Source organism: Podarcis melisellensis (assembly GCF_964234715.1).
Source record: "Podarcis melisellensis genome assembly, chromosome: 2".
Taxonomy (NCBI): Eukaryota; Metazoa; Chordata; class Lepidosauria; order Squamata; family Lacertidae; genus Podarcis; species Podarcis melisellensis.
In genome coordinates this window covers 71767053-71791118 of record NC_138529.1, presented here as the reverse complement: position 1 = coordinate 71791118, position 24066 = coordinate 71767053, and the positions used below count along the sequence as shown (strand labels likewise).

At 44.7% G+C, this 24066-nt stretch overlaps 3 protein-coding genes and 1 long non-coding RNA gene across 12 annotated transcripts in view; 1 reads left to right on the top strand and 3 right to left on the bottom strand.

Moving 5' to 3' along the window:
• Window positions 1–355: 355 nt before the first annotated feature.
• Window positions 356–4711, bottom strand: RBM15B (RNA binding motif protein 15B). Its single transcript, XM_081898379.1, has one exon. The coding sequence runs from the start codon at window positions 4638–4640 to the stop codon at window positions 1869–1871; it is 2772 nt and encodes a 923-aa protein (XP_081754505.1). The 5' UTR covers window positions 4641–4711; the 3' UTR covers window positions 356–1868.
• A 2404-nt stretch (window positions 4712–7115) lies between these two features.
• On the bottom strand, window positions 7116–14235 carry MANF (mesencephalic astrocyte derived neurotrophic factor). Its single transcript, XM_081900407.1, has 4 exons — window positions 14078–14235; window positions 11896–12023; window positions 8810–8951; window positions 7116–7546 (listed from the first exon to the last, which is right to left on the bottom strand). Exons 1-4 carry the CDS (start codon window positions 14163–14165, stop codon window positions 7362–7364), a joined length of 543 nt encoding a protein of 180 aa, XP_081756533.1. The 5' UTR covers window positions 14166–14235; the 3' UTR covers window positions 7116–7361.
• A 221-nt stretch (window positions 14236–14456) lies between these two features.
• Window positions 14457–17395, top strand: LOC309363909. Its single transcript, XR_014165643.1, has 2 exons — window positions 14457–14782; window positions 15545–17395. It is a non-coding gene; the product is annotated as an uncharacterized lncRNA (long non-coding RNA).
• A 1708-nt stretch (window positions 17396–19103) lies between these two features.
• DOCK3 (dedicator of cytokinesis 3) overlaps window positions 19104–24066 on the bottom strand; it is a 147936-nt gene continuing 142973 nt past the window's right edge. For all 9 annotated transcript variants that reach the window (XM_081900198.1, XM_081900195.1, XM_081900191.1 and 6 more), the window contains one exon: window positions 19104–23409. In XM_081900198.1, coding sequence (XP_081756324.1) covers window positions 22903–23409 — 507 coding nt within the window. In that variant the 3' untranslated portion in view covers window positions 19104–22902. The remainder of the gene's footprint in view (window positions 23410–24066) is intronic.

Sequence of the window (24066 nt, the reverse complement as noted above, 5' to 3'; positions counted from 1 at the left end):
TTTGCTAATCATTAGTGTTGTCTCTGCTTCCATAATTTCACTGCACAAGAGAACTGGTACTAGTTGGAGGATAGAGAAGCAGAGAATGGCGAAGTCTCAGTATTTATGACCTTGGTCTGAACAGCGTTGCAACCACGGATGGGGCTGTGTAGGGTCATAGCAGTTAAGAGGATCAGCACCCCGTACACTTCATGTCAATCCAGAATGGGATACTACACTATATGGGATGCTACAATGTAACCTTATCAAGCTTACTTGTCTTCAAACCTTTCTAGCATCCTCCCTATCCATTATTTCAAAACATTCCACATTCCTTGAAAAGCAAGCTCTCGGAAAGAGAATTATGCAAGCTAAGTGAGTGTGCATACATCTATTTATTAATTGCATATTTTAGACACAAGTGGGCATACCCTGGTGCAGAATGTGGCGTAAACTCTTACCGCAGCATACACACACGCCTCCTTAGACTACCTCTTACAGTTCATGCTTTCTCCTTTTTACCCGAGGATCACTTCACATAAAGCAGCTTTCCTATGTACATCCCCTGTGACAGCTCTGGCCTGCTGCATGTGTGTGGACACACTGCTAATTGCAATGATCTGCTCGTGTGAGAAAGTGTTTGTGTATTTGCTACACATCACCAGGTATGTCAGGGCTGGGGAACTGGTGGCTCTCCAACGCCCATCAGCCCCAGCCACCACGGTCAGTGGTTAAGAATGAGGGGAGCTGCTGTTCAACAACATCTGGAGGGCCACAGTTTCTCCATCCCTGAGTGCCATTTTCTGTACCAAAATGGTTATGACCAAAAGAAATGCTATCTAGGGAGGTGGACCTCATAGAAGGAGGACCTCCTCATTCTCTGTGCTAATTAATCCCAGAGCAATGCCAGAAGATGAGTGCTCAAATAATAGGTCGGACAGAATTTGCCCACCTTGTCCTAAAAAGCAGTGCATCCACCTGCCTAACCTACTGTATATAACAAGCAGAACTGTATATAACTGCAATATAGGACACACGCTATAAGCAGGCAACTTGGTCAAGTTTTTATCATTTATTTTTGCCACTGGAGCTGATGGAACATAATCATTTAGATTTTGTTATCAGATCCTACTCAACTGCCTGGTTATTTGTCTTCCTGAGTAGCCAATAGTTAGTACTGAACAGAAAATCTAAGAGTAGCTTTGATTCTACAATATAATCAATCCAACAGGAAACACAGTTAACAGAGGAGTTGGGGGGGTGCACCCATGGTGCAGCCTATGTTTTATTGCACCAAGAGTTGAGGACTACTAAAACTTTTTAGCTTCACAGAGCTGTTCTTTGGCTACAATCGTCTCAAAAGCTCTCATCCACCAAGAAAAGGTTGGTCCAATAATGGATACCATTACCTTTTCCACCTTTTAAAAAATATTCTGGCATTAACTACCTAAACACAGAGAGAAGAAGCAAGCAGACTTCAACTATCAAAGAAATCAAAATAGCACAAAACTGGTATAATAGTGTTGAACAGCAGTAAAAGGAAGAACTGTCTGAAGTACGTTATTTGCTTTATCTATTGGAACCAGCCATTGGCAGACTACAGAAACCAGGACACTGCACAAAGTTAAAAATCCATCAGTGAACAAGGCTTTACTGACAACTTTCCATACATTTAAAAAATAAGAACACAGCAGACAGTGTCACATATTAAAACAAAATGGGATTAAAATGGTATTAAAATTAGAAACTAATTAAATTGTAGATTTTTTTGGAGGACTTTTGGAGCCTCGCTCAAAAAAATTGGCCTTAAAAGCAACCAGGCTGTGTGAGATACAAAGAAATATGGAATCAGCAAAGAGGGAGGAAAGAGAGGAGACAGAGAGTAAATACTAGGCAGTGTCTTTGACTATCACTATCACCATATGCTCTTCTTCTAACTTTCCCAATGTTCTTAGTGCGGACTGGAGGTACTGCTGAGAGAATTCACAAGGAGGGAAAGCATAAAGCATGCCTGTGCTGTCTTTACCCTTCGCCCCTCCCACAGGAAGGCTGATCACCCCAGCAGCCTGTTTTTGTTTCAAGTAAGAGACCAGATTCCTGAGAAGCCGTCTTTGCAAGCCAGGCTCTACCACAGGGACGGCCCCTTCAGTGCTTGCTCCTTGAGCAGTCTGGGTAGCCAGCAGCACAGCATAGCCATTAGGGCTTCCTTGCTTGATACGTCGAGTTACTTCATCCAGCTTGGGCTGGTCAAGCCGAAGTCTCTGGGCAATCTTGAGCTGCGTGAGCTTTCCACCAGACAAGTGGTCTTTCAGAAGCCCATTGATAACCCCCAAGTCGCCTTCAAGGATGTGCATAGATGTAGGGAAGCAGCTGTTTTTCAGGACAAGTAGCCCATTCCAGGCAAGCTGCAGCGTGTGGGCATAATCTGATAAGCTTTTTAATTTCTTTGCTTCAGATTTGGACTCTTCATGAGTCTTTGATTCAGCCTCAGCAGTTCGATGATTGCGTTCGCTGTCCCTTTTCTTAGGCTGAGGATCAGATGTTTCACGGTGAGGCTTCTCCTCTGATGCATGCCTGTTGTTCTGCAGGGAGTTATTCTGCTCTTTCTCCGTGGCAGACTCTGTGGTGTGGTTCTCCTTCCGAGCCCTCTCTGGACTGCGATCTAAAGCTGGCCCACCAGGTTTTGTCCTGCCTCTGTCCTCATAGGGTGAATGGGCAGTTCTCCCTCGGTCACTGGAAAGGCTACGGCGTTTACGCCTTTCCTCCCATGGTTTGAGCACGCTTCGGTCACTATCGCTGCCCCAACGTTCTCCACTTCGGCTGCGTGCCGACTGACTGTAGGTCTCCAAATTATTTCTGCGCTCTGCATTTTTGACAGGGCTGGTCCAATCAGCCTCTAAAAAGCCCCTTTCCCGGTCTGAGTAGAGGAGATGAGGAGGAGTCCTGTCTCTCACCCTTAAGTCTTGCTCTAGACTCCTGTGCCTGCTGTAGCCTTCAGGTAGCAATTCATAGGGTACAGGCAGTGGTGCAGGTTGATACTGCTGAGGGTAGCGTGCCTCCTCCGCTTTGGCAAAATCCACTCGAAGTCTCCTGTCTGGCCCACCCAAAGGGAAGCCCCTCATTTGTGCACAGGCAGCCTGGGCAGCGTCTAAACTTTCATATTGAATGTAGGCAAAACTGTCCCCTTTCACATAGTCAATAGTCCTAATGCTTCCAAAGCGATCAAATTCCCTAGCAAGGGCTGCTAGGGAAGTACTTGGACCAAGACCACCCACCCAAAGTCGGGTTGTGGGGTTGGCTTTCCCATAGCCAATTTTGATAGGGTTCCTGCCAACAACCCGGCCAGACATGGCAACCTTGGCTCGATGTGCCATGTCCAGGTTCTGGAACTTTAGAAAGGCATAAGCTCCACCTTGGCCCCTTGCAGGGCGCTTGATCACCACTTCCTCAATGATGCCGTATTTTTCAAAGGCACGCCTCAGTTCTACCTCAGAGACGCTGTGGTCCAGGTTGCCAATAAAGAGATTACGAGTCGCTCTTTGATCATCCTCCGGCATAAGATCCTCTTCAGCCACTATGGGATATCCATAGGGACGGCCGCGCTCGTCGTACAGTCCATAGTAATCCAGCACTCTCTCCCGCTCCCGAGAGAGACCCAAGGCAACAGCTTCCAAGGCAAAGGCTGCAGCGGCAGCATGTCGTGGTCTGGGCTCTCTCAGCAAAGGGGTGGCAACAGGAGAAAGGGATCTCTGTTTATAAGGATAGACACCATGGATTGGGGGCAGGAAAGCCATGGGTTCAGGGGACGGGGTAGGTGGGGGCGTGCGGCTTCGTCTGCCCCCTCGCAGGTACACAGGCTCCACCTTGAGGGGGCGATCGTAGAGGAGAAGCTGCCGGGCTCTGGCATGCCTTCGAGCATCTCGGGCGTCGGCCGGGTGCCTGAAGTTGACATAGGCAACGCGGCCGAGCTCGGGGGTATGGGAGAGCTTGACGCTAATGTCACTGGCGCCGCCGCTAGCGAACCTCTGGAACTGGCGGAACAGACCGTCCTCCAGAAGCTGGTCCGGGAGGGCCGGGCCCAGGCCGCTCACCAGCAGGGTCTTGTACTCGCTGGAGCCGGGGGGATCCCCGGCCAGCCCCACCCCGGCCGTCAGTCCGAGCCCCGGCGCCAAAAGCAGCGACGGCGCGGCCACCGCCGAAGGCCCGCCCAGCAGCAAAGATGGGGCGACCACGGCGGCCAGAGGCACTTTGGCCTTGGCGGCCCCCAGCGCCCGCGAAGAAGACGACGAGGACGAGGACGGGGGCGGCGGCGCCGCGGCGGAGGCGGCTTGGCTGCTGCTGCTGCTGCTGCTCCTGGCGCTGGACGAGGCGGCGCCGCGGTGGTTGGAGTCGCCTCCGGGCCGCTCTTCCCCGCGGTGGCTGCGCGAGCTGGAGCTTCCCGCCGCCGACTTGTCCCGGCCGCTGCGCGACGAGGCGGAGGCGGAGGCGGACGACGACGAGGAGGAGGCGCCCGAGCTCCGGTGCGGGCCCCGCCGGCTGCTGCTCCCGCCGCTGGCGCCGCTGCTCTCGCGCTCCCGCTCGCGGGGCCTCTTGGCCGAGGAGGCGCCCCGCGTCCCCCCGGACCCCGCCGGGCTGGAATCCCGCTCGCTCGCCCGCTTCATGGCTCCGGGGCCCGCGATTCAGGAGGCGCCTCTGGCGGCAGCTGCCATCTTGGACAAAAGGGAACGAGCGAAGGCGGCTCTGCCCAGTTGCCGCGCCGTGCGCGCCGACGACGTCATCAGCCCGCGACCCCGCCCCGAGCCAGCCGAGCGACGGGCCGCGTCCGTAATGGCTCCGGCTGGACGCCGCGGCCGCCGCCCGAAAGCCCCTCCTGCTCGCGCCCGCCAGAGGACGGGGAGGCGAGGAGCAAAGCCCCTCCGTGTTCCCGGCCGCCTTTCCCGCCTCCACGGCACCTACCTGCCGCTCAGCCTGAGGGAGGAGTAGAAAGTGCATAGCAAGTGAGAGCAGGAAGGACAGCGCTTTCCCCCCTCCTTTGCTCCTCTCCCTTTTCTTTAAGTAGAAGTAAAGCGGATGCCACTTTCCCTCTCTCGGTCAAAGCGCGCCGCCTCCGACGAGCGGCTGTTAGACCGAAGAAGGGAGCAACCGGCAATCGCGCACACGTGCAAACAACTGGTCTCTGAGCTTTAAGGGCAAAAGTGCATTTACAAATAGCACGTGCATTACGTGCCGTTATAATAAAATGTGCTGGCAGAAGCTGCAAAAACAAGGAAATTTTTATATTGCTGCAACGGTAGTTAATATCCATGTTCCGTATGCAGAAAGTAGAAAAGATGCTGGCTGTTTTGCCACAGGATAAAGCTTGTTAGTTACGTAAAGGAGCCACGGTGTCTTTTTCATCTATTCAGACATAGTGTTAGAAACTGAGATATGAGAACCAGAAGCTAAATGGCACCTTAAACCTAGGCAGTTTTTAAATAACAAGAATACAAAGCTGAAGATAAATGAACTGCAGCTAAAATATGTTCATTTTTCACATGGTCTAGTCCTCCTGCCCACCCCCTTAATATTCTTTAAAGGGTTTCTTCTCCAGTCTTCAGAGTAGCTGGAAGTGGGGAGGCAGAGAAAGGTCATCCTTTCCTTCCGCTCTGCAGTTCTAATCTGAAATCTTAGGCGCAGTATTGCACCGAGAGCTCAAAAGCTGCTCACACTAATGAAATTCATTGTCGCAAAATGCACCTAGAACAATGGGAGTTTCAAACACTGGATATAGCCAAGGATAAGCTTAAAAAAGTCAAAATCCTTTCATTTTGTATTACCTTGATTAAAAATATATACTAAAATACTGCAGGCCCATTCAGAACCATGCTGTCCAGTTATTTTTGTCCTAGCAGAGACCAGACGTGTAGCACATAAAACAGTAAATGTGCATGAGATTGTGCTGTAACAGAAGTTTAAATATATGCTGTACTTTTCAAAAACAGTCTTTTCTGCGGGGTGGGGGAGGTTATGCAGGTGGGTAATTTGTCAACAGTAACTGCCCTAAAATTCATGTTGTTTAAAACACGTAGGTTTTCTCAAGAGCAATATATTTTTCTCTATGATTTTTAGTCAACCTTTGGTGAGAATTGAGATTTTGGTAGCAGCCACCCGTATAGGAAGGGTTTAGCTCACAGCTTCATTTTGTGTGGGTGGTCATTTAAAGGTGTCTCCATAAATGACCTGGTACAACACACTCTTTTATTACATTACTATATATTAACTGCTTCTTTTACTTATGAACTGAAGTTGCCAAAAAGCTTTCCAGGAGCATGAGAGAACCCAAAATCAACCCCTACCCATTTTTTTTATTATTATTATTTCATGGATATACAGAAGCTACGTATTCCAGATTCATCTGCTTTACATAGATGTAGCTGGTCAGAACTGTATTCAGTATTGACAACTGTAAATACAGAATCAGAATACAAGGAAGTTATCTTGCATAGATGGTGCCAGTTTACCTCAGAGCTGTAGAAAAACAGCACTCAGACTGATTGTACAGCTGTACAGGATCAGGGGCTTAAATTTCTGAAAGCAAAGTACTGTTTAACAACTTCCGGTCGCACCAACTAGCTCTCAAATACTTTCAAGACCATGCAATAATCCAAAGACCAAATATAGCACACATGTTCACCTGGATGTGAAGTAGCAAAATGCAGAGATTTTACAAGGCATTAGTCAGGAGAGCAGGTATCTCAGAAGCCACGCTAGCCCATAGATAAGCATTTTATCAAAACATGGCCATTATTAGGGCTCACCCATTCTCACTCATCCCATTCCTAAAAGCATGGGTCCAAGAAGTTTTCTGCTTGTCCTGTGCTTAGAAAGCACAGGTCCAAGCAATTACTTGTTTCCCCCACAGCTTTCACTGGAAAAACCTGCTGAATCAGAACAAATGCAATCTGTGGAAAACCTGATTGCTGTTTGTTCCGATTCATTGGTAAAAAGCAGGTTTCCCCAGGGGAAAGCGGCAGAGCAAATGGAAGTGTAGATGAGTCCTAAATCTCAAAGCACCAAGTACGAAGTAAGGATCTGTGTTGGCATCAGCCAGACTTGCATAAAACTCACACAAATCCTACTAATGCAACTGACAAGACTGGCTTTCTTAACTTTTATTTCAAAAATCCCATACATAAGTCGATGTCTTAAACATAAACTGGAGACAAAAGAAATAAAAACTTGAGACACGACGAGGCAGTTGAACCAGCATTGCAAGAACCGCTTCACTTTGACACTTGAAACCCAGTTAAATAAGTTACAAAAACAGCTTTCCAGAAAAGAAAAAAGAAAGATTAACATAGTTTGTGTTTGATTTGCTAATGATCTAGAGGCCACTATGGTGGTCAGAGGTCTGTCCGTGAACTGGCTGCTTTTGGTGCATACTGAGGCATCAGTTCATTGATTTTCCGAATGTAATCTGACTTTTCTGCACAGCCTTTGCATGTTTCACCCCAGTCATCTAGAATCTTCTTCAGTTCTTTGACTCTCAGTTTCTTCAGGTCCACAGTGCTCAAGTCAATCTGTTTATCTGATAAAGAGAAGGGCATATTACTGTATGAAGCATTGTTAGTCCACAACTTTAACTGACAATTCAGAAATTTCAGGAGGACTTGTTCCCAGTTCAAGTATCATAGGAATGCAGCCTTAGACACAAAAGATGGCTATCACATAGCTGAAATAGTACAAGTCATAGCACCTCCTAGAGACTACTTTCATTAAGAGCACAAGTTTTCACAGATAATATCTATACTTGGGGAAGATAAGACACTGGAATGTATAGTAGGAGTCAGGAACAGAATGCAGTTAACAGGCTGTATCCTGAGAACTATTGCAGATGAACTCAGTGATGGGAGCTGGAAAATAAGAGGTCAAGCAATCACTGAGGTATTTTGGATTGAACTTCTTCCTGGAGGCAAGGGAAGTGGCCTAGTGGCCCTTGGCTCAGTGACTGATGTCAGAAGCAAGAGTGTGCTGCCCTTCATTTTTGACATCCCTAGGCAACAACCGAACAGCCCCAACTGGACACAACAGCCAAAGCATACTTTCCCTGGCTGGAATATATTAGCAACTGTGGCTTGCTAAAATGAAATGAAAACACGTCTGTTGGTGGGAGCCGACAAATAAACCATAATTTGTCTGTTACATGGAACTTAGCTCAACCTTTTGTCTGAAATCTGATCAGTCCATTGTCACAGTTCAGCATCCTCACCATAAAACTACTGTCTATGAAAAATCCAATAGCTAGATAAATTAGATGATGATCCTCCATAGCAAGGCGAAAATCTGTGGCCTTCCAGATGTTGTTGGACTCTTACCAGTTCAAATATGGCTAATGGTCAGGAATGACAGAAGTTGTTGTCCAACATTTGGAGGGCTACAGATCCTCCATTCCTGCTCTATGACCTCCATGTTCTTCTCATAACCAGCCCATAGTTCACAGCTATATTTGTATTGTATTTTCCTAGGAACCATGTTGGGTCTTCACTGTTTTAAAGCAGTTCTCTGGTACTGAATTCATTCTATGACCATTTTCCTTATCTTTGTATGATTGGGGGCAGGGGGAATGGAGAAAAAGTTTTATCTAACTGATATGCGTAAGATCTTGTCTTTTACTTGGAAGTAAGTTGCACTTTCTCCAATGGATCATACTGCCAGGCTAACTCAAGATGACAGCACAAGTCATTTCCTCTCTACCACAACGCAGCCAGTAACTTTAGCACTCTTGCTCTCTCTACATAAGGAAGATATCAAGGACCAAAGTAACGATCACTGGTAATCTGCTTATACTCACCATATTTCAAGTCACAGATCTGACTATCTTTCTTCTTCAGTTTCTCGCAAACCTTGTCAACAGGGATGTGATTACTTAGGGGTTTTGACACCTCATTAGTTATTTTAGTGGCTGCATCACTGGTTGCTCCAATGTAATAGCACTAGAAGGGAATGAATAGAAAATGAGAGGTCAGGCAATGATTTTAAGATAATTTCTTCTTGGTTGAACCTTTTCAGAAGAATTTGTCTCACACAGGAAAGTGCTGGCTGTTAGCTTAATCAGGAACTTTTAGTGCTCCAAGGAGTTGCTGCTCTTTTTTACAGGAAATATGCATGATCAATCACACCATTCAGAGCCTTTCTACCACCTAGATCTGGAATGGGAACATGTGGTCCTACAAATGTTGCTGGACTACAACTTCCATCATTTGTGACCAATTGCCATAGTGGTTGGTGCCAGATGGGAGTTGTAGTACAACAACATCTGGAGGTCCACAGGCTCCCCAATCTTGACTTGGAGAGATTTAACTTTGTCTTAGAGGCGGCATGTGGATCAACATGACTTATTTGATTATGGGCCACCTGATTTTTCCAGACTATTTTTTAATCTAAAAAGGATATATTTGTGAGAGCAGGCATCATAGACACAACTAGGTCTCCTGTCCTTACAATTCACACAAGAAGTTTATTTGGCCTCAGAACCCCAAGAGAGAAACAGAACCATTCTAACCCAGCCCATCTCTGCTTCTGCTACCCCACTTCATTGTCTGCCACTTTAGAATCACTGAGCATGGGACTGACCAAGCCCTTTTAACTATTTCCCCCTACATTTGCAGGTGAACTTTGACAGGTTCCAATCACCCAACATGATAACGATGCTGCATGATTCGCAGGTGGATGGTCCTGCCCACCTATAAAAATTGGCCCATGGGGCTGGAGAAGATAAAGATCTAGCCCACCAGGGCCAAATGCTTCCCCACCCCTGCTCTATGGGGAGGGTGATCATCTGCTCTGTACACAGATGATCTCAGTTTCAATCTTTGGTGTCTCCAGGTAGGGCTGGAAATGCTCCTTGTGTAAAACCCTGAACTGCCACTACCAGTCAATGTAGACTTGGGAGTGGAGATGCCTAGTGGCTGGGTCCCTTCCTCTCCAAAGGTCAACTTGGACAGCTGGGCCATCCACCTGATGCCAGCAAGGGGGTTTGCCGAATCCCTTTTATGGCTGTCAGCACCAATTGGTTATTAGTGCCAAGAGCTCCTTTTTGAAGGAGACTGCATTAGGGAATTCCTGTTGGGAACTTCCTAGTGCAGCCAATCCCCCATGGCAGTGGTCAACAAGGATCAATCAGGTGTACTTTAACCTTCCAAATGTTCCTTTGCAGCTACTATCTTTACATGCCTCACAGATGACACATATGATAACATATGTGAGGCAAGTGGCCATGGTTTTTATTTGGGGGGGAGAACCTCAGGGGCCAAATTAGGGCCCCTGCTAGCCCTAATTAGGCTCACAGGGTAGACGTTCCCTACTGCTGCTGTAAACAATACTGAGCTAGATAGATCAATCATTTGACTTGGTATAAGGCAGCTTCCTATATTCTTCCTCCCCTCATTGCAGCTTGGTACTAACTGGAGAAAGAGCACATCTTGCTGTACCACAACCACATTTATCTGTCTGGGGAGATAAATGGGGAGGATGTACCTCACACTGTCTTGAGTTGTAGCTAGTCCCAAGCATTGGTTATAACAAAGACATCAAGCAGACATATTACACTCCATGGCTTGAGACTACTTGCAGTTAATTGCACAGTCCTGCCTTTGCCTCGTGTGTATGCTCGTTTCCAGTGCAACCCACTTTCTACTTTGTTGTGGGTTGATTTAATGAGCTACCGACTCACCATAAAAGTTATGTTCAAAGTGGACCTAATGGAAATCAGTTAGGTCCTGACTTGGCATTTGAAATGAGCAAAGAATGTATGAATCTAGTGAAGGGGCCGGATTCAAACTAACCAGTCCTGCTACTGGAAACCCACACAGACTTTTGCTAGTGCAATATGTCTTCCCCAGCCTTTCCTTCCAATTGGCTGTGTGTGTGTATCAGGAGAATCCCCAGAACAATACATTGGGGTCCAATGGAGGAAGAGGGGAGATTGTGCCATCAGGCAAGCAGAAGTGCTTACGCTAACAAAGTGCTCACCTTGGTCTGGATATTGGCATACACACCAAGGTTGACGTTTAAAATTAAAATTGACAAGACAAAAGAGCTGTTGGTTAAATAAAAATGTTTTCAGAGACTAGGCATAGAATGTATTTTCCCCAGGGCTATCAGCTCTTGGAAAAACCAGGTCCATGTTTGGAAGGCCTCTTGGAAAGAGCATTGCTCTCAGATGCCCAGGTGGTGACTACTGTTAGAGGACTTCTGCACAGGCTTGTGTGGCAGCTGCACTCTTTAAAACAAAACAAAAAACAGGTCTACGCCTTGTTACATATGCCCCACTTACATCTAAGTTGGATGACTGCAACACACTTTTCTAAATTTATTAAATAAGAATTTCTCATAACAATCTCAGTGGTGCTTGCTTGAGCGCAATACTTTGTCAGCGCAATACAGGTGTCTTATAAGAAGCTGTGCATTTAGTATTGAGGGCCCAACTCTATGGAACAACCTCCTGGCTGAGATCAGATAGGCCTCTTCCCCACTAAACCTTCAGTGCTTAGTGAAGCCCTTTTTATTTCAGCCAGCACATTAAGCAAGTTTTTAATGCCTAATTTGAACTGATTGTATCTCTTCTGTATCATTATTGCAGGCCGCTTAGAAACTACAGTGTGAACCCATTTATAAATTGTTGGAAATAGATACAAACAGACAGGTGCATCCACTATTTCCTCTTTGTCTTAAGTTATGTTTTTTATTCCAATTACGACCAGAACTTGACCAGCTGCAATGGACATTCCCTCCTTCAACTGTCACCTGGCATTTAAAAAAACAAAACCTAAGCCTGTGCAGAGGGACTCTCGTTTTAATTAGTTGCACAAACTGCCTTTTCAGGTGAATAATGAGGTAAAAATGTTTTAAATACATAACCCAGTTACAAATACTTACCAGACGGTTCTCTTTGCCTTTTGCTTCTTTACAGGATTTTAAAAGTTCTTTTTCAATACTGTTTGGTGTGAACTCAACATTCTTCTCCTTTAGGCTCTGGTAGAATCTTCCCAAGAATGAAACACACACTGTAAAGTGAAGGAGATATAATGCTGAATTGAACTTCTTCCCCGAAATTCTCCTCTCTTCTTTTTAGCTTACACAAAATGAATTAAGCATGGCAGATCGAAAGCCAACACACTAGTGTAGAAGATGAACTACTGGGCATATTTGTGACAGCAGACTATCTTGTGAAGGGGCATGTTTCATACAACATGGCAGTCCAAATCCGTTCTTAGCTACAACAGGGGTGGCTACCCTTTTTCACATTAATCTTTGGGCATTGTTGGATGTGGCCACAGTTTTGCACACAACCTGTCTCCCCAGTTGATTCATGAAGACCAGCTGAGCGGGGGGAGGAGTGTCATCACTTCTCTGGTTATCAAATATTTAATCCAATGACTGGGGTAGGAGCAATTTGCATTCTCAGTGGGATGCTAGATCTAGCCACCCCAATGTGATACCTTTTTTTGCTGCCACTGCCAAAATTAATGGAGAATTTGGGGGGTGGGGAGGTGGACGGTATCAGGCACCTGCACTGGGGCATCACCTCTGCCTTATAAGATGTTTTTACCTTGGCTGAGCCATATTCTCTTTGTTAAGATCAAAAGACTAAGCTGAGATGTGCATGGTTTCTGAAATGCAGAAATTCTATGGAAAATAATACAACCAGAATGGTTGTGTGTTATCAACCATGAATTAGCAGCACTCTGCACATTATTAAAAACACTATTATTCCTTGTGTTTCAAGGATGAAACTTTGTATTGAAAACTGGTCCGTTCCAGAAACAAACTTTGGCTTCAGTCAAGTCATGAAACAAATATACATAAATAAAAGCAGCTCCTCAAGCTGCTGCTCATTCAGTTAAGGGTTGAACAATTAGAAATCCTGGAACAGAGTCTTCTGCATTAGTGTGTAACCAGGAACATAAGTACTGTAGAGGAGACCTTCAGCCTGTGGGTGTAACCATTTACTAAGTCATACAAGGGAGGACCCATACATGCCATTACAATTATAGAGACTATATCACACTGTAGATATAATTCACAGCATATATCCTACTTAGTATCAATCTGAAGGTCACGATTACAGAAAGGAATGAGGTAAGAGATTGTTTAGACAACTTATAACCCACATCTTAGGACTCCTGGGCAGGTCACAATAAAGCATAACCTGTTTAAAACACCTATCCAAAGGGGGGTAAAGGGAACACATTAATATCAAACATAAAAAGCACAAATGCCCCAGAGTCTGAGCAGGCAGTCTGATTTCCACCTAGTGCCTGCATGCCAGTAGTCTGTGGGAGCAAAGGAATTTCAGAAGGAAAGACATTCCTGAGCTAGGGTGCCACAGCAGAAAAGGCCCCCACCCACACACTAGTGTCAAGTGTACAGTTCCCAGCAGCAGGAAGTTGAGGGGGGCTTCCCTGGACGCTCCCAACTCAGGGGCAGGAGCATACAGCCCAAAACCTGGAACAATCCTTTTAACCTTCCTTCCCTAGCAGCAACAACGGATCAACCCCACTTCTTCGTTATGGAAGCAGGACCCTGACAACTACCATGAGCCCCCACTGCAGTAATGGTGACCTCAAAGCTACACCCAGACATGTGGGTCTATCCCTACTCCTTATATAAGCAGCTTCTGGGGAAACCCCTTGGGCAGCTGCATCTTCTCAATGGTTTTCACAGCGACAGAGCAGGCAGGCAGGACACTTGAACCCCCTCTCCCTTCTTCTCCAAAGCTCCCGCAGCCACTCGCACTGATCATAGCCTTCTTGGTCCAAACAGACTCGCTGGCTGGCAAGGGCATCTCCCTCCCCATGGCAGCCTTGCGATGTGGGGGTCCAGCGTCCCTCCCGTTGAGAGGAAAGCGGCACCGGGCCGGGGAAAGAAGCGTGGAAGCAGCGGCTGAGGCAAGACTCGCCTCCGGTTTCCAAGCCAAGGGGAGGCCGTGTTCGTGAAGGGGAGGCGCCGTTGCCACCTGGCCACCCCAGCAGCGCGCTCCCTCCTTCCCTCTGCGAAGCCCCGGGGGCCCCTTCCGCCCTCCGCTGCCCAGACCATCCGCGCGGGGACGGCGACTCACCTTCGCAGTCTCCCTCCCGCAGAGCGTGGCTCTCCCCACGGAGCAGGATCAAGGCCAGCGCCGCCCAGAGCCCGTTGGCTGCCCGCATCCTCCCTCTCACCGCCCGCCTCGGCCGCTCGCTCGGCTCGTACTGGGAAAAAGCCCCTCCACAGCCGGCACCTTGACGACGCGCTCGCCGCCCACCCGAAACCCGATTGGCTGCCCTGCCCCTCTTCCTGCTACGTACGAGGCTGCCATTGGAGCACTCCGTTGCAAGTCTCCACGCTCCCTTTCCCGGTTGGCCAGGCGGGCTTTCGGGACAGTAGAGTTGGCGGCCGCCGATTGGACAAGTCGCCTCCGAATGAAACGAGGGAGTCGTCGCGCACTTTGAGCGCGAAGCGTGCCCAGCGGCGGAGCCCTAGCAGTTTACGGCAAAGGCGTAAGGAGGCGGAGATCGCCATATTTGTTTCGGGCACGATTTCGCGCCGTCACCACTGCCGGCCTGCCTCGGGCTGTGCTTCCCACGGCCCTTGAAGCGCTGAGGGGCAAGTGCACGTGTGGAAGGAACCATCCCCGAACCGGAAGCTGGCGTTTGTTAGGAGCCAGTTCTTCTTCTTTGCGAACGAGCAGCCTCTTGGTTAGGAGAAGGTGGCATTGCAGCAATAGGGGCGCAAGTGGGACCGGAGCCCATCTGCGGGAGACCAGTGGCAGCTCCGGGCCTCGCGGGTAAAGGATAAGGCCCCCTTTAAGTGGGCTGCCATTAATCCAAAGGATGCACAAGGGTCATACAAACCGTGAGCTCAGGGTTTCAAAATCGGCCTGCCATAGCGAGAAGAAGTTTATAGTAGCGACTGTAGAAACAGCAGCAATAAACATTGGTCTGAAATGGGAGATGCCCCACGTGCGTGGCAGCTGTGCCACTTCTAGACTACGTGTGTGTTGGGCAAGAGGGCACTCCCAGTAATCTGGAAGATGCAAGGCCTGCAGAGCAGTCATTTTCAGGGGCAAATAGGAATGCATATTTGCTTGCCAAAGGCAATTTACAAGCGTATTTGAGAGACACTCATTTGGAGCTGGAGATTGGAGCCAAACGCTAGAAAGGGAAATGTTTTAATATACAAATTATAAGCCTCACATGGTGGAGACATAAAAATCCTTAGTGCAGTGTGGGACCTTTTAAATAAAGTGTGCAACACACATTTTACATTACACAGGTATTTCTTTGCAACATACCCGCACTCCTTTTAGCTGGATTACGATTCAGAATTATCAAAGGAAAGTCACCAGCTCTATTCTCTCCCCACAGTATTTATCTGTGCTACACTTAATGTCCATGAAAGTAGAATGCATCACTATGCTGACAGGTAATTGCAGCAAAATGAGATTATGGAATAAACAAAGTTTGCTTTTGCATTGGTATGTATACACATGAATAATTAGCACTATTTCCCATATTTGCTATGTGTAGGTTTCCTTTTTTCTCACCAGCTGTTGAAACCAACTTTTTGCTCACCCTGGAGGAACTTGCACAGCCCAACTTTAATGTAGAAGTTGGGGGAAAAAAATAGGAATAGAATGCAGCTCCGTCTTGTGTACTTGAGGAGAATTGCCTTGTTTTTTCCTTGCCTGGAGTGGTTATTGCTGAATTTGGTCATGGCATGAGAGTTAAGCCTCTCCTGGCACAGAGTTCTGGTATGTGATGAAGATGCTGAATATTAAACAGCCTATCAGCTGATCATCTATAGGGATATCTTTGTTAAGAGTGATGAAAATGCACACCAACCGTAATCAAGAGTATTTATTTATTTTTAGCACAGAACTTATTTAAAACCAACAATTGGTTCCTTAAACTGTAAAATCCATTACATCTTAGATTAATTACAGAGTATCTAATTTCTGCAACCCATATTTAAACATTATTTTACTAGATACATTTTGGAAAAAAATATATATCCATATGTATATAGACACACTCAAGTCATTCACATGTGCTGACGAAAGTCTCTTCTCTATGCAACAGAATGAAAATGTAGAGATGCCTCTCTCTTTCCCCACAAAGAAGGAAAAGCGGAATGAGAAGTAGGGAGAGACACCCTCCTTTATCACTCACTGCATGTTTTCCCCATAGCCAAGAGTTCCTTCGGACAGCATCCACCAAAAACAGTACTTGGTTTCGGAGGCAGCCTCTTGTTCTTCTACGTCTTTAACCAAGCCTACCTCACCCTTTTATTTCAACCCTATAAAGTCCTCCACATTCTAGCCATTCTTATGCCCAATAGATTTCTGCTTGATATGGTCCATAGAAATGCTGAAGTTAGGATGAGATCCTGGAGATGTTGCAAGGTACTAGATAGAAATTGAGTGACTGAAGGTTCCTACACCTTTGAAAGACAAAAGGAGCACAATTCCACTGAATCTTAACAATTTGTACTATTTATATGGGCTATTCAATAGCAGGCAATTGTCTCACTTCCTTGTTGCTAAATGAGTTGGCTCCCAAGACTGCAGTTCTAACCTAAATATCTCAGCCAAATCCTTTTAATGTTAAGAATGGACCACTTACGGTACCTTGCATTCATTTTCTTAACTTAGCTAAGCACTGCCTCACTTTATTTTTGCTAAAGGACATATTTTCAGCTTACTTCACCTGCCTTTAAGGCTAACCTGTGGTGCTCCAGAAGTTCCTAGGATTCCCAACTCCCACACAAGCACAAAAAGAAAAAGTCAAGACTAAGGACTGATAGGAGTTATAGTTCAACGATATCTGGATGGCCAGTAGTTTGTCTAGTGGATAAAAAGCTTACCTTCATTCTGTGGGACGCTGCTCTGACAGACTAGAATAGTAACTTTCAAACTTGAGGCTTGCCTCCAAGTCTAATCGACCATCAGTGAACTCAGGTTGAAATATCACATAGATCAAGGCAGATACTATAGAGCTTGTGTTTACATGGTTCAAACTCCATCGCTTTGAAGATGTAGTCAGGCAAACAAGATGTGTATAACTTGTAATGCCCAGAGAATATGCATCTTCATACAGTGCAGGTTAATAGGAAATGCACTTAATGGTGCACATCCTGTCTTAGTTGGTCTGGGTGCCTATATGCACAGATGGTAGATATTTAGATTTATCCTTTTTGCACACAGGAAGCAATCAAAGGTCTATACTGTGGCTGATCTGTGCATGTAACCCTCTCCCCTTCCTCCCCCCCCCCTCCATAGAGAAGCTGACTGATGGATCAATTATTTCTGTTAACTGTAATAAGTTATCTTTATTGTAAGTATTCTAAATAGTATTTGGGTCTTGTTAGAAAACAACCCTCACCCCAGATTTCGTTATGAAAGAAACACATATATGGGGTGGCCAAAGTACTATTTCTTTAATGGGAAAAGTGTGTCCTGCACTGGAGTGGAAGAGCACACAGCCTCCAAGAACTCCTTGGGAAGAAGAGCAATTGAACAGAATGAAAAATGGTTGTGAAATGACATGGCAATACTGTGTGTGGTGGGGAGATGATGGAAGGTGGATCCCTGCTCATGTTTGGCCCTTTCGTTATATTTTATCTTTTTATTAATTGTTCATATTTTAACAGAATTACAATTATATATGATCAAATAAACTATACATTCAACAGCATTAAAATAGACAATATTCACATCAGTAGTAATATATTAATACAACAATATACTCAGAATCAGTATGTTGACAAAAAAAAACAAGAAAAAAAATTAAGCAAGTATTTTAAGTTGCTGTTAAAGGGCTTAAAGAGTGCATACATGTTTGAATGGGAGAATGCTCAGCCTCAAGACAAGATTGGGGAACAAAATTAAAGGTTACAAAATGGCGTACAAAGGAGCTGTGCTGCTTGTTGCCAGTGATGTCACAGACACTGCAATAGGTACTTATACTTGCATAACCACATTCTACATAGCACTCACTATTATATCAGGTGGAGGTAGGGGGAAGAGACAATACTATCTCAGCAACAAAATAATCATTGTTCTGAGTGCTGGGAAATGTGCTGAGTAGAGGAAAGATGTTTGATGGTGTGCGCATCTATCTGTATCTGGAAAGGACCTCACAATCCCCCTGAATAGGTTTTGGTGGAGATGGTCTGCTTCTAAATACCAGTCACTGGGAATTACAAGTGGAGAGAGCGCTGCTGCACTCAGGTCCAACTTGTGGGCTTCCCATGGGCATGTGGTTGGCCACTGTGAGGGCAGGATGCTGGACTAGATGGGTCTTTGCCCTGACCCAGCAGGGTCTTAGGTTCGTAGGTAGAGAGTGTTCAACTTCCCTAAGACCACCCTGTTAGCAGATGTGTAGCAGGGTCTCCTACATTCAACATTGCACCCTCACTATACTCATCAGCTAGCTAAAGCTTAACAAAAAGACCTGAGCCCAGGAAGAAATCCAAATCCTCATATATTTGCTAAGTGATGGGTTGAGCTGCTGTTTTTGTTCCATTCCTATCTTTCATCCATTCAGTCTGACTCAAAAGGTATTAGGCATGCCTGTTTTCCATGTGTTGCACATGGTTTTCTGCTTCTGAATTTATCTGCAATAATTCTCGTTATGTGTGATGGGGCATTCCCTATTCTGGGCCTTACACTGTTTTTCCGTGAGTAGGAAAATTGCTGCCAACACTCTAAATCCAGCTCCAGAAGCTGCTTCCTGGTGTGGTTACTGCTCAGATGTACGGCATGTTTCTGTTTTGATAGAAGAGGAGTCTAAAGGCAAAACCAATGCAGCTTGTGATTGGCAACAAGGTGGGGGGGGGGGCATGGCCAAGCTATTTCAATGAACTTGGACACACGGTGGTAATTGGCTGTCACAGAGTGCTAAAACATTAGAGAAAGCCAGTCAGAGAATCCATGAGTATTCTGCAGGGCCTTCAGTTCACTAGGTGTGAGATTATTCTACCTCTTTGGGTCCCATAAAGCAAGATGAAAACCTTTTCTAGCAAGAAGCAAGTATCCCCTTTTCTTCTAGCAACAAGGTTTCATCATCTAGGGATTTACTGGTTACAATGCTTTTTTTTTTAAAAAAAAAGTGAAAATGGTACCCACAAATCTTGGGGAAAGTATTTTTAGTAAGGGATAATACTGCTGGGTAAAACACGGTTAGTTAATAACAGATGATCATATCAATTTCCCTATTAAGTAGATTGCAGCATTCTTCCCATTTTCCTGATTTTTCAATAGTTTCCCACCCCTAAACTTATTGGTGTGTAATTTCAATTGACAGCACCTGAACAGGAAATCTGTAGGAGATCAACATCATGAGAGTTTACTGAGTACCAGCTTTTATATGTAAGATACATTGTGGCATCTGAATAAATATCTCATGGGTACCTTGGAGCATCTGCTCAGTGCTTTTTAATATCAAGTATTAATTTTTAATTCATCATCACAGCAGTTGAGTGAATGGGGAAGGGATGGGGAAAAAATCCAAAACAAAACAGATATTTACACCTAAAATTCACATCACTTATTTGTTGGTTCCAGAAACATGCTATCACAATATATACAATGAAATATCTTTAGGACTCTGGTACAAATATTTTGTTTTCCTTTTAAGGTTTGCTTTTCCTTACAGTTATGATAGGTTTTCCGAACATGAATACACAAAAAGAGAACTGGTTGGGGGAGGGATTGTGGTTGCCGTTGTTTTAAACAACAACAGATTGCCATAGGTTAAAAATACATTTACAGGGCAGAGTACCAGTCAGACATCACAATCTATACATTTTTTGCTCAATTTCCTGTACAAATACACAGCATTCGTGGGATATTTACATGAAACATGATGGGGAAACAAATTAAGCAACATGATATCACCTCCCTAAATTTCCTGCTCACTCGTTCTTCCTTAGGAAAGATATGATTTAGTCCCCTTTTACAAAGGGGGGAAAATGAGTGTGGGGATGTTTGTGAGGGAAAGAATCCCTATACCTTTGCTATGGCAACAAAATCCAATTATATTTCCTATTACAAACAGGAATTACTTCTTCCTATTTTTCAACCACCCATGTCTTTAAACCTTCCTTCTACTTCAGGCAAAGGACGAGAACACTATGGAGCAGTTTATACCTATTCCAAAGTACTATGATTGTATGTGCTACTTTGTTGTCCAAAGATATGTTTCCATTTTGCTGTCTGTGTCCAACTAAATTATTATGTTGCTTTTTATAGGTTGGCTTTCAAAGCCATGTCAGCACATATCCCCCCCTCTCAATGGGGCTTGCGCTGGTGGCCTGAATATCTAGTAAGTAATTTTAGCAATGCAGCATAGGATACCCAATTCAGCAACTGGAAATGCATCCTGATTTATCGGATGCTAAGTTCTCGCCAACTGCAATACAGTGGAAACTCATTTTAAAATTGCATCCATGTACACACATAGAGAACTTCCTTTTAGAAAGCCACCAAAGCACACCAAAGATTATGTAGAAATTGGAAAGCTTCAGTTACTACATCTAAATTTGCTTCCCTCAATGGAATCTGAAGGTTGAGTGTTATGAAAGTAGCTGATATTTGCTTACACCTGCCAATTCACTACCTTACTTGTAAAAACAACAACAACCTGCTTTCAGGTACCAACAGCAAACACCCTAGCTATACTGTAGGTTGCAATCCTCTAAGCAACCTATAAGGAGAAAATCCATAGGTTTGTACTGCTAGTCTCTAAAAAAGATGTTATGTCTTTAAAAAAAAAACTTCCTGGAGCTCTAAGTGGGTAACATTTATGTTTGACATTCTAATCTTAACTGGAAGTATAGGACCTGCATTTAAATTGTGCCTGACAGGGGATACTTCTTTCTGATGGCACTGCAAAGCCACTTTGACTTAAGAGAGGGAAACGATGGTTGAGGATCAAAGAAAAGAGGCAATACAAATGTATTTTCTATCTAGTGCAAACTCAAAAATAAAACTAGGCAAGTTTTTAATGCCATGGTGTTTCGTTAAAATATAAGGACGGAACTACTGTGTGTTTACATTGGACAGAGCTTGGGGGAAAATACATTAGCAGCTTACCTCAGAAAAAAGCCATTTCAGTCATACAAGGTACATACGGTATATATATATTTTTGTTTCTTTATAATATATATAGTGACTGTTTGAAGAGTGAAACCAGGAATTTGAACTTCTGTATGTTTCTGTCATTGGCTGTTTTGGAAATTGAGTCAATCCTTTACATTTTCTGTGCTGATTTCTCATTTAGTATAAAACATTTCATAATGTGCTTCTGGGTATCACTACAAAAATTGTAAAAATAAACAGATTCATATTTTTTTTTTAGCCACCAGTGGGAAGGGCAGCAAAACTGGATCTTGATTAAATATAACTTTGTCATTATTAAGGTGTTGGGATGACATGGATTTAAAAAATGCTGACTAAAACCCTAACAACTTTCAAGTATTGTTATCTTGCATTATTCATTTGAATATGCAAATCCTTGCCATATTGCTTAATATGTGTTAATATTCCTTTTCATCCCATATTTTCTAGCACCTTTCCCAAACTTAGCTACATTTCTAACTCATATAGTTCATGGCAGCTTGCCCCACAGTTCCTTTGGTTAAAATGTTCAACTATGGCATGTTAATTGGCTGCACTGGTTCTTGAATATAAATATAAGCAACGCCCCATTCCTTAGGTTCCCTAACAGTCAATCATGATTTTACACACCATAGCACACCCTTAGTCGTCTCCTTTGTAAACATTTCAGAAACTTTTTATTAAAAAGGATAAAAATATCCCCCCCCCTCCACCCGCTTCTACAATTTTTACTTAGTGGACATTTTCTGAAGACCACTGTATTTCTATGACACTGGAACAAGTAACTGGAAGTGATCTTGTCCAATAGCAATGCAACAAGGAGAGGCTTTGTTTTCTGGGGTGAGGAGGATGGTACAACAACAGAGAGTAGTTTGGACTATGCAAGATCGTCAGCCTTAAAGCAACTGTCAGGCGTGTGCTCAAGCCTTCCTTTTATTCTAGCTTAGCTTCTGACATAAGATACTCCTCCTCAACTTCCTGGACTGGAATTAAAATGCTAATGCCAAAAACCAGAGGCATGGGGAGGCCAGGACTGGGCTATAAGTCCCATGGTTAGGCGTTTCCCTCATACTGTAGCATCAATAAATACAGATGAATAACAATGGAAAAAGCAGGAAATCAAAAAGTCTATGCCAAGCCAAGAAGAGTTTGTGTGAAATGATGCCTTAAAATAGAAATGGCAGCCAGTCAGCACTGGTTAGATTGCTTCAGCACACCTGAGGCAATGCAAGGAGACCATTGCAAAATAAGTTTATATGCCTCAAGCCTGGAAGATCTCGTTTCTTCAGTGCCTTTAAAACTCTGTACCTTCTGGCTTCGCGGAATCCCTGAATTCAAAATTAGCATTCACTTACTACAGCAAATAAACACATTCCTAGTGCAACTGCTTCAAAACTTGTGCGCATCTCAAAACTGGAAGGAAAGCTTGTAAAAATTCCATGCCACATCCCCCCTCCCCTCAAAATCCTAATGCTTTTCAGTTTCTGCAAGTGTCTATAGCTAATATCACTTCCTGCTGTCTGATAAACTGTAGAAGGAATGAAGCACCCACTGCAAAAAAATAGACAAAACCCCAAACACTAAAAATCTTAAAAGTATAAAATTAAATAAAAAGGAAAGCAGCAACTGCACATGCTGGCCCAATCTCTGGCTCCAGTCATTAACTCTCAGCAGCAGAGAATAAAGCAGTTCACTTTTCTCTTCTCTGAAGCCTCCTATGGTACATCTGTCTTCTGGTTTCACAGACCTGGAATGATCATGCAAACCGTCTTCTCTCATCCTTCTGCCTACTGCTCACTGATGCCATGCTCCCACGCTACTCTGGCTTGCTCCTCTTTCACACCGCTAGTTGGCTGGGAAATTTTGCGATGTAGCACCCGGTGTTTTTCATCCTCTTCCAAGATCATCCCCTCCTCGTTTTCCATGTTTGGAAGGCGGGAGTGATATGGTTTAGGGGGTAGAGCTGGAGGGTCCACAGCGTCCTGAGGAATGACTCCCGATGGGGCAGAGTGGCTTCGGCACGGCTGGGATTTGAGTGTTTCCAGGACATCAGGCTCTGAGAGACTATACCTGACGGGAAGGTAGGGTGTCTCTAAGTCTTCATCAGTATTCCACGCCTGGCTAGGGACAGAATCCATAGTGTCTGTTCGAGGCGGGGGCTCGGATGAATGCCCAAAGTTACTTTCACTTAACGAGGAGACGCCACTGCTTGCGCTGCCTGAGAGGGTAGAGTTGCTTCCATCCAGGCCAGACTGGGGGCTTGTGGGTGATGCAGGAATCGGATGAAGTGGTGACTGTTTAAAAAACGACACAGAGCATTCATACGTATGTCAAAACATACAAAGAAATATTTCTGCACTTCCGTGGTTAATTCGTCCCACACCGATCACAGAACATTAATTACTGTTTTATAGATTTTGTGTTCAAATATAAACAAATATCATAGCTGTCGTTTCCTTTTTTTAAAGGGAAATTCCCTTATTCCGAATAGGATTCCTCGCAAGAAAAGGGAAGAGTTGATGGCTAGGAAATATGTATACTCTGCCTTCTCTAGCTTTCCAAATGGAAACACCCGCAGTGTAATAATACCCTGAGGTACAGGGAAATTAAACTGAACCAAAATAATCGCAATTGTGTGGTGGCTAACTCTTGCCTTCTTGATATTTACAACAATAAAGTGATCAGATAGGAAGGAGGGCAAGATTCATCTGCCTTTAATTATAGAAAGTGTAGGGTATTTAAGATGGTGCAGCTATCAAAATTTCCTCTTCTACACAATTGCCATCAATACATAGAAGTCCTGTTCTTTGCATCAGTCACTGTATCCAATACAGCCTATAGTTATGTATTTTTATATTGTAAATTGCCCTGCGATCCTCGGATGAAGGCTGGCATATAAAATAAACAAAATAAATAAAATACTCCCCTACATAGTATTGTCTGCTACCCTG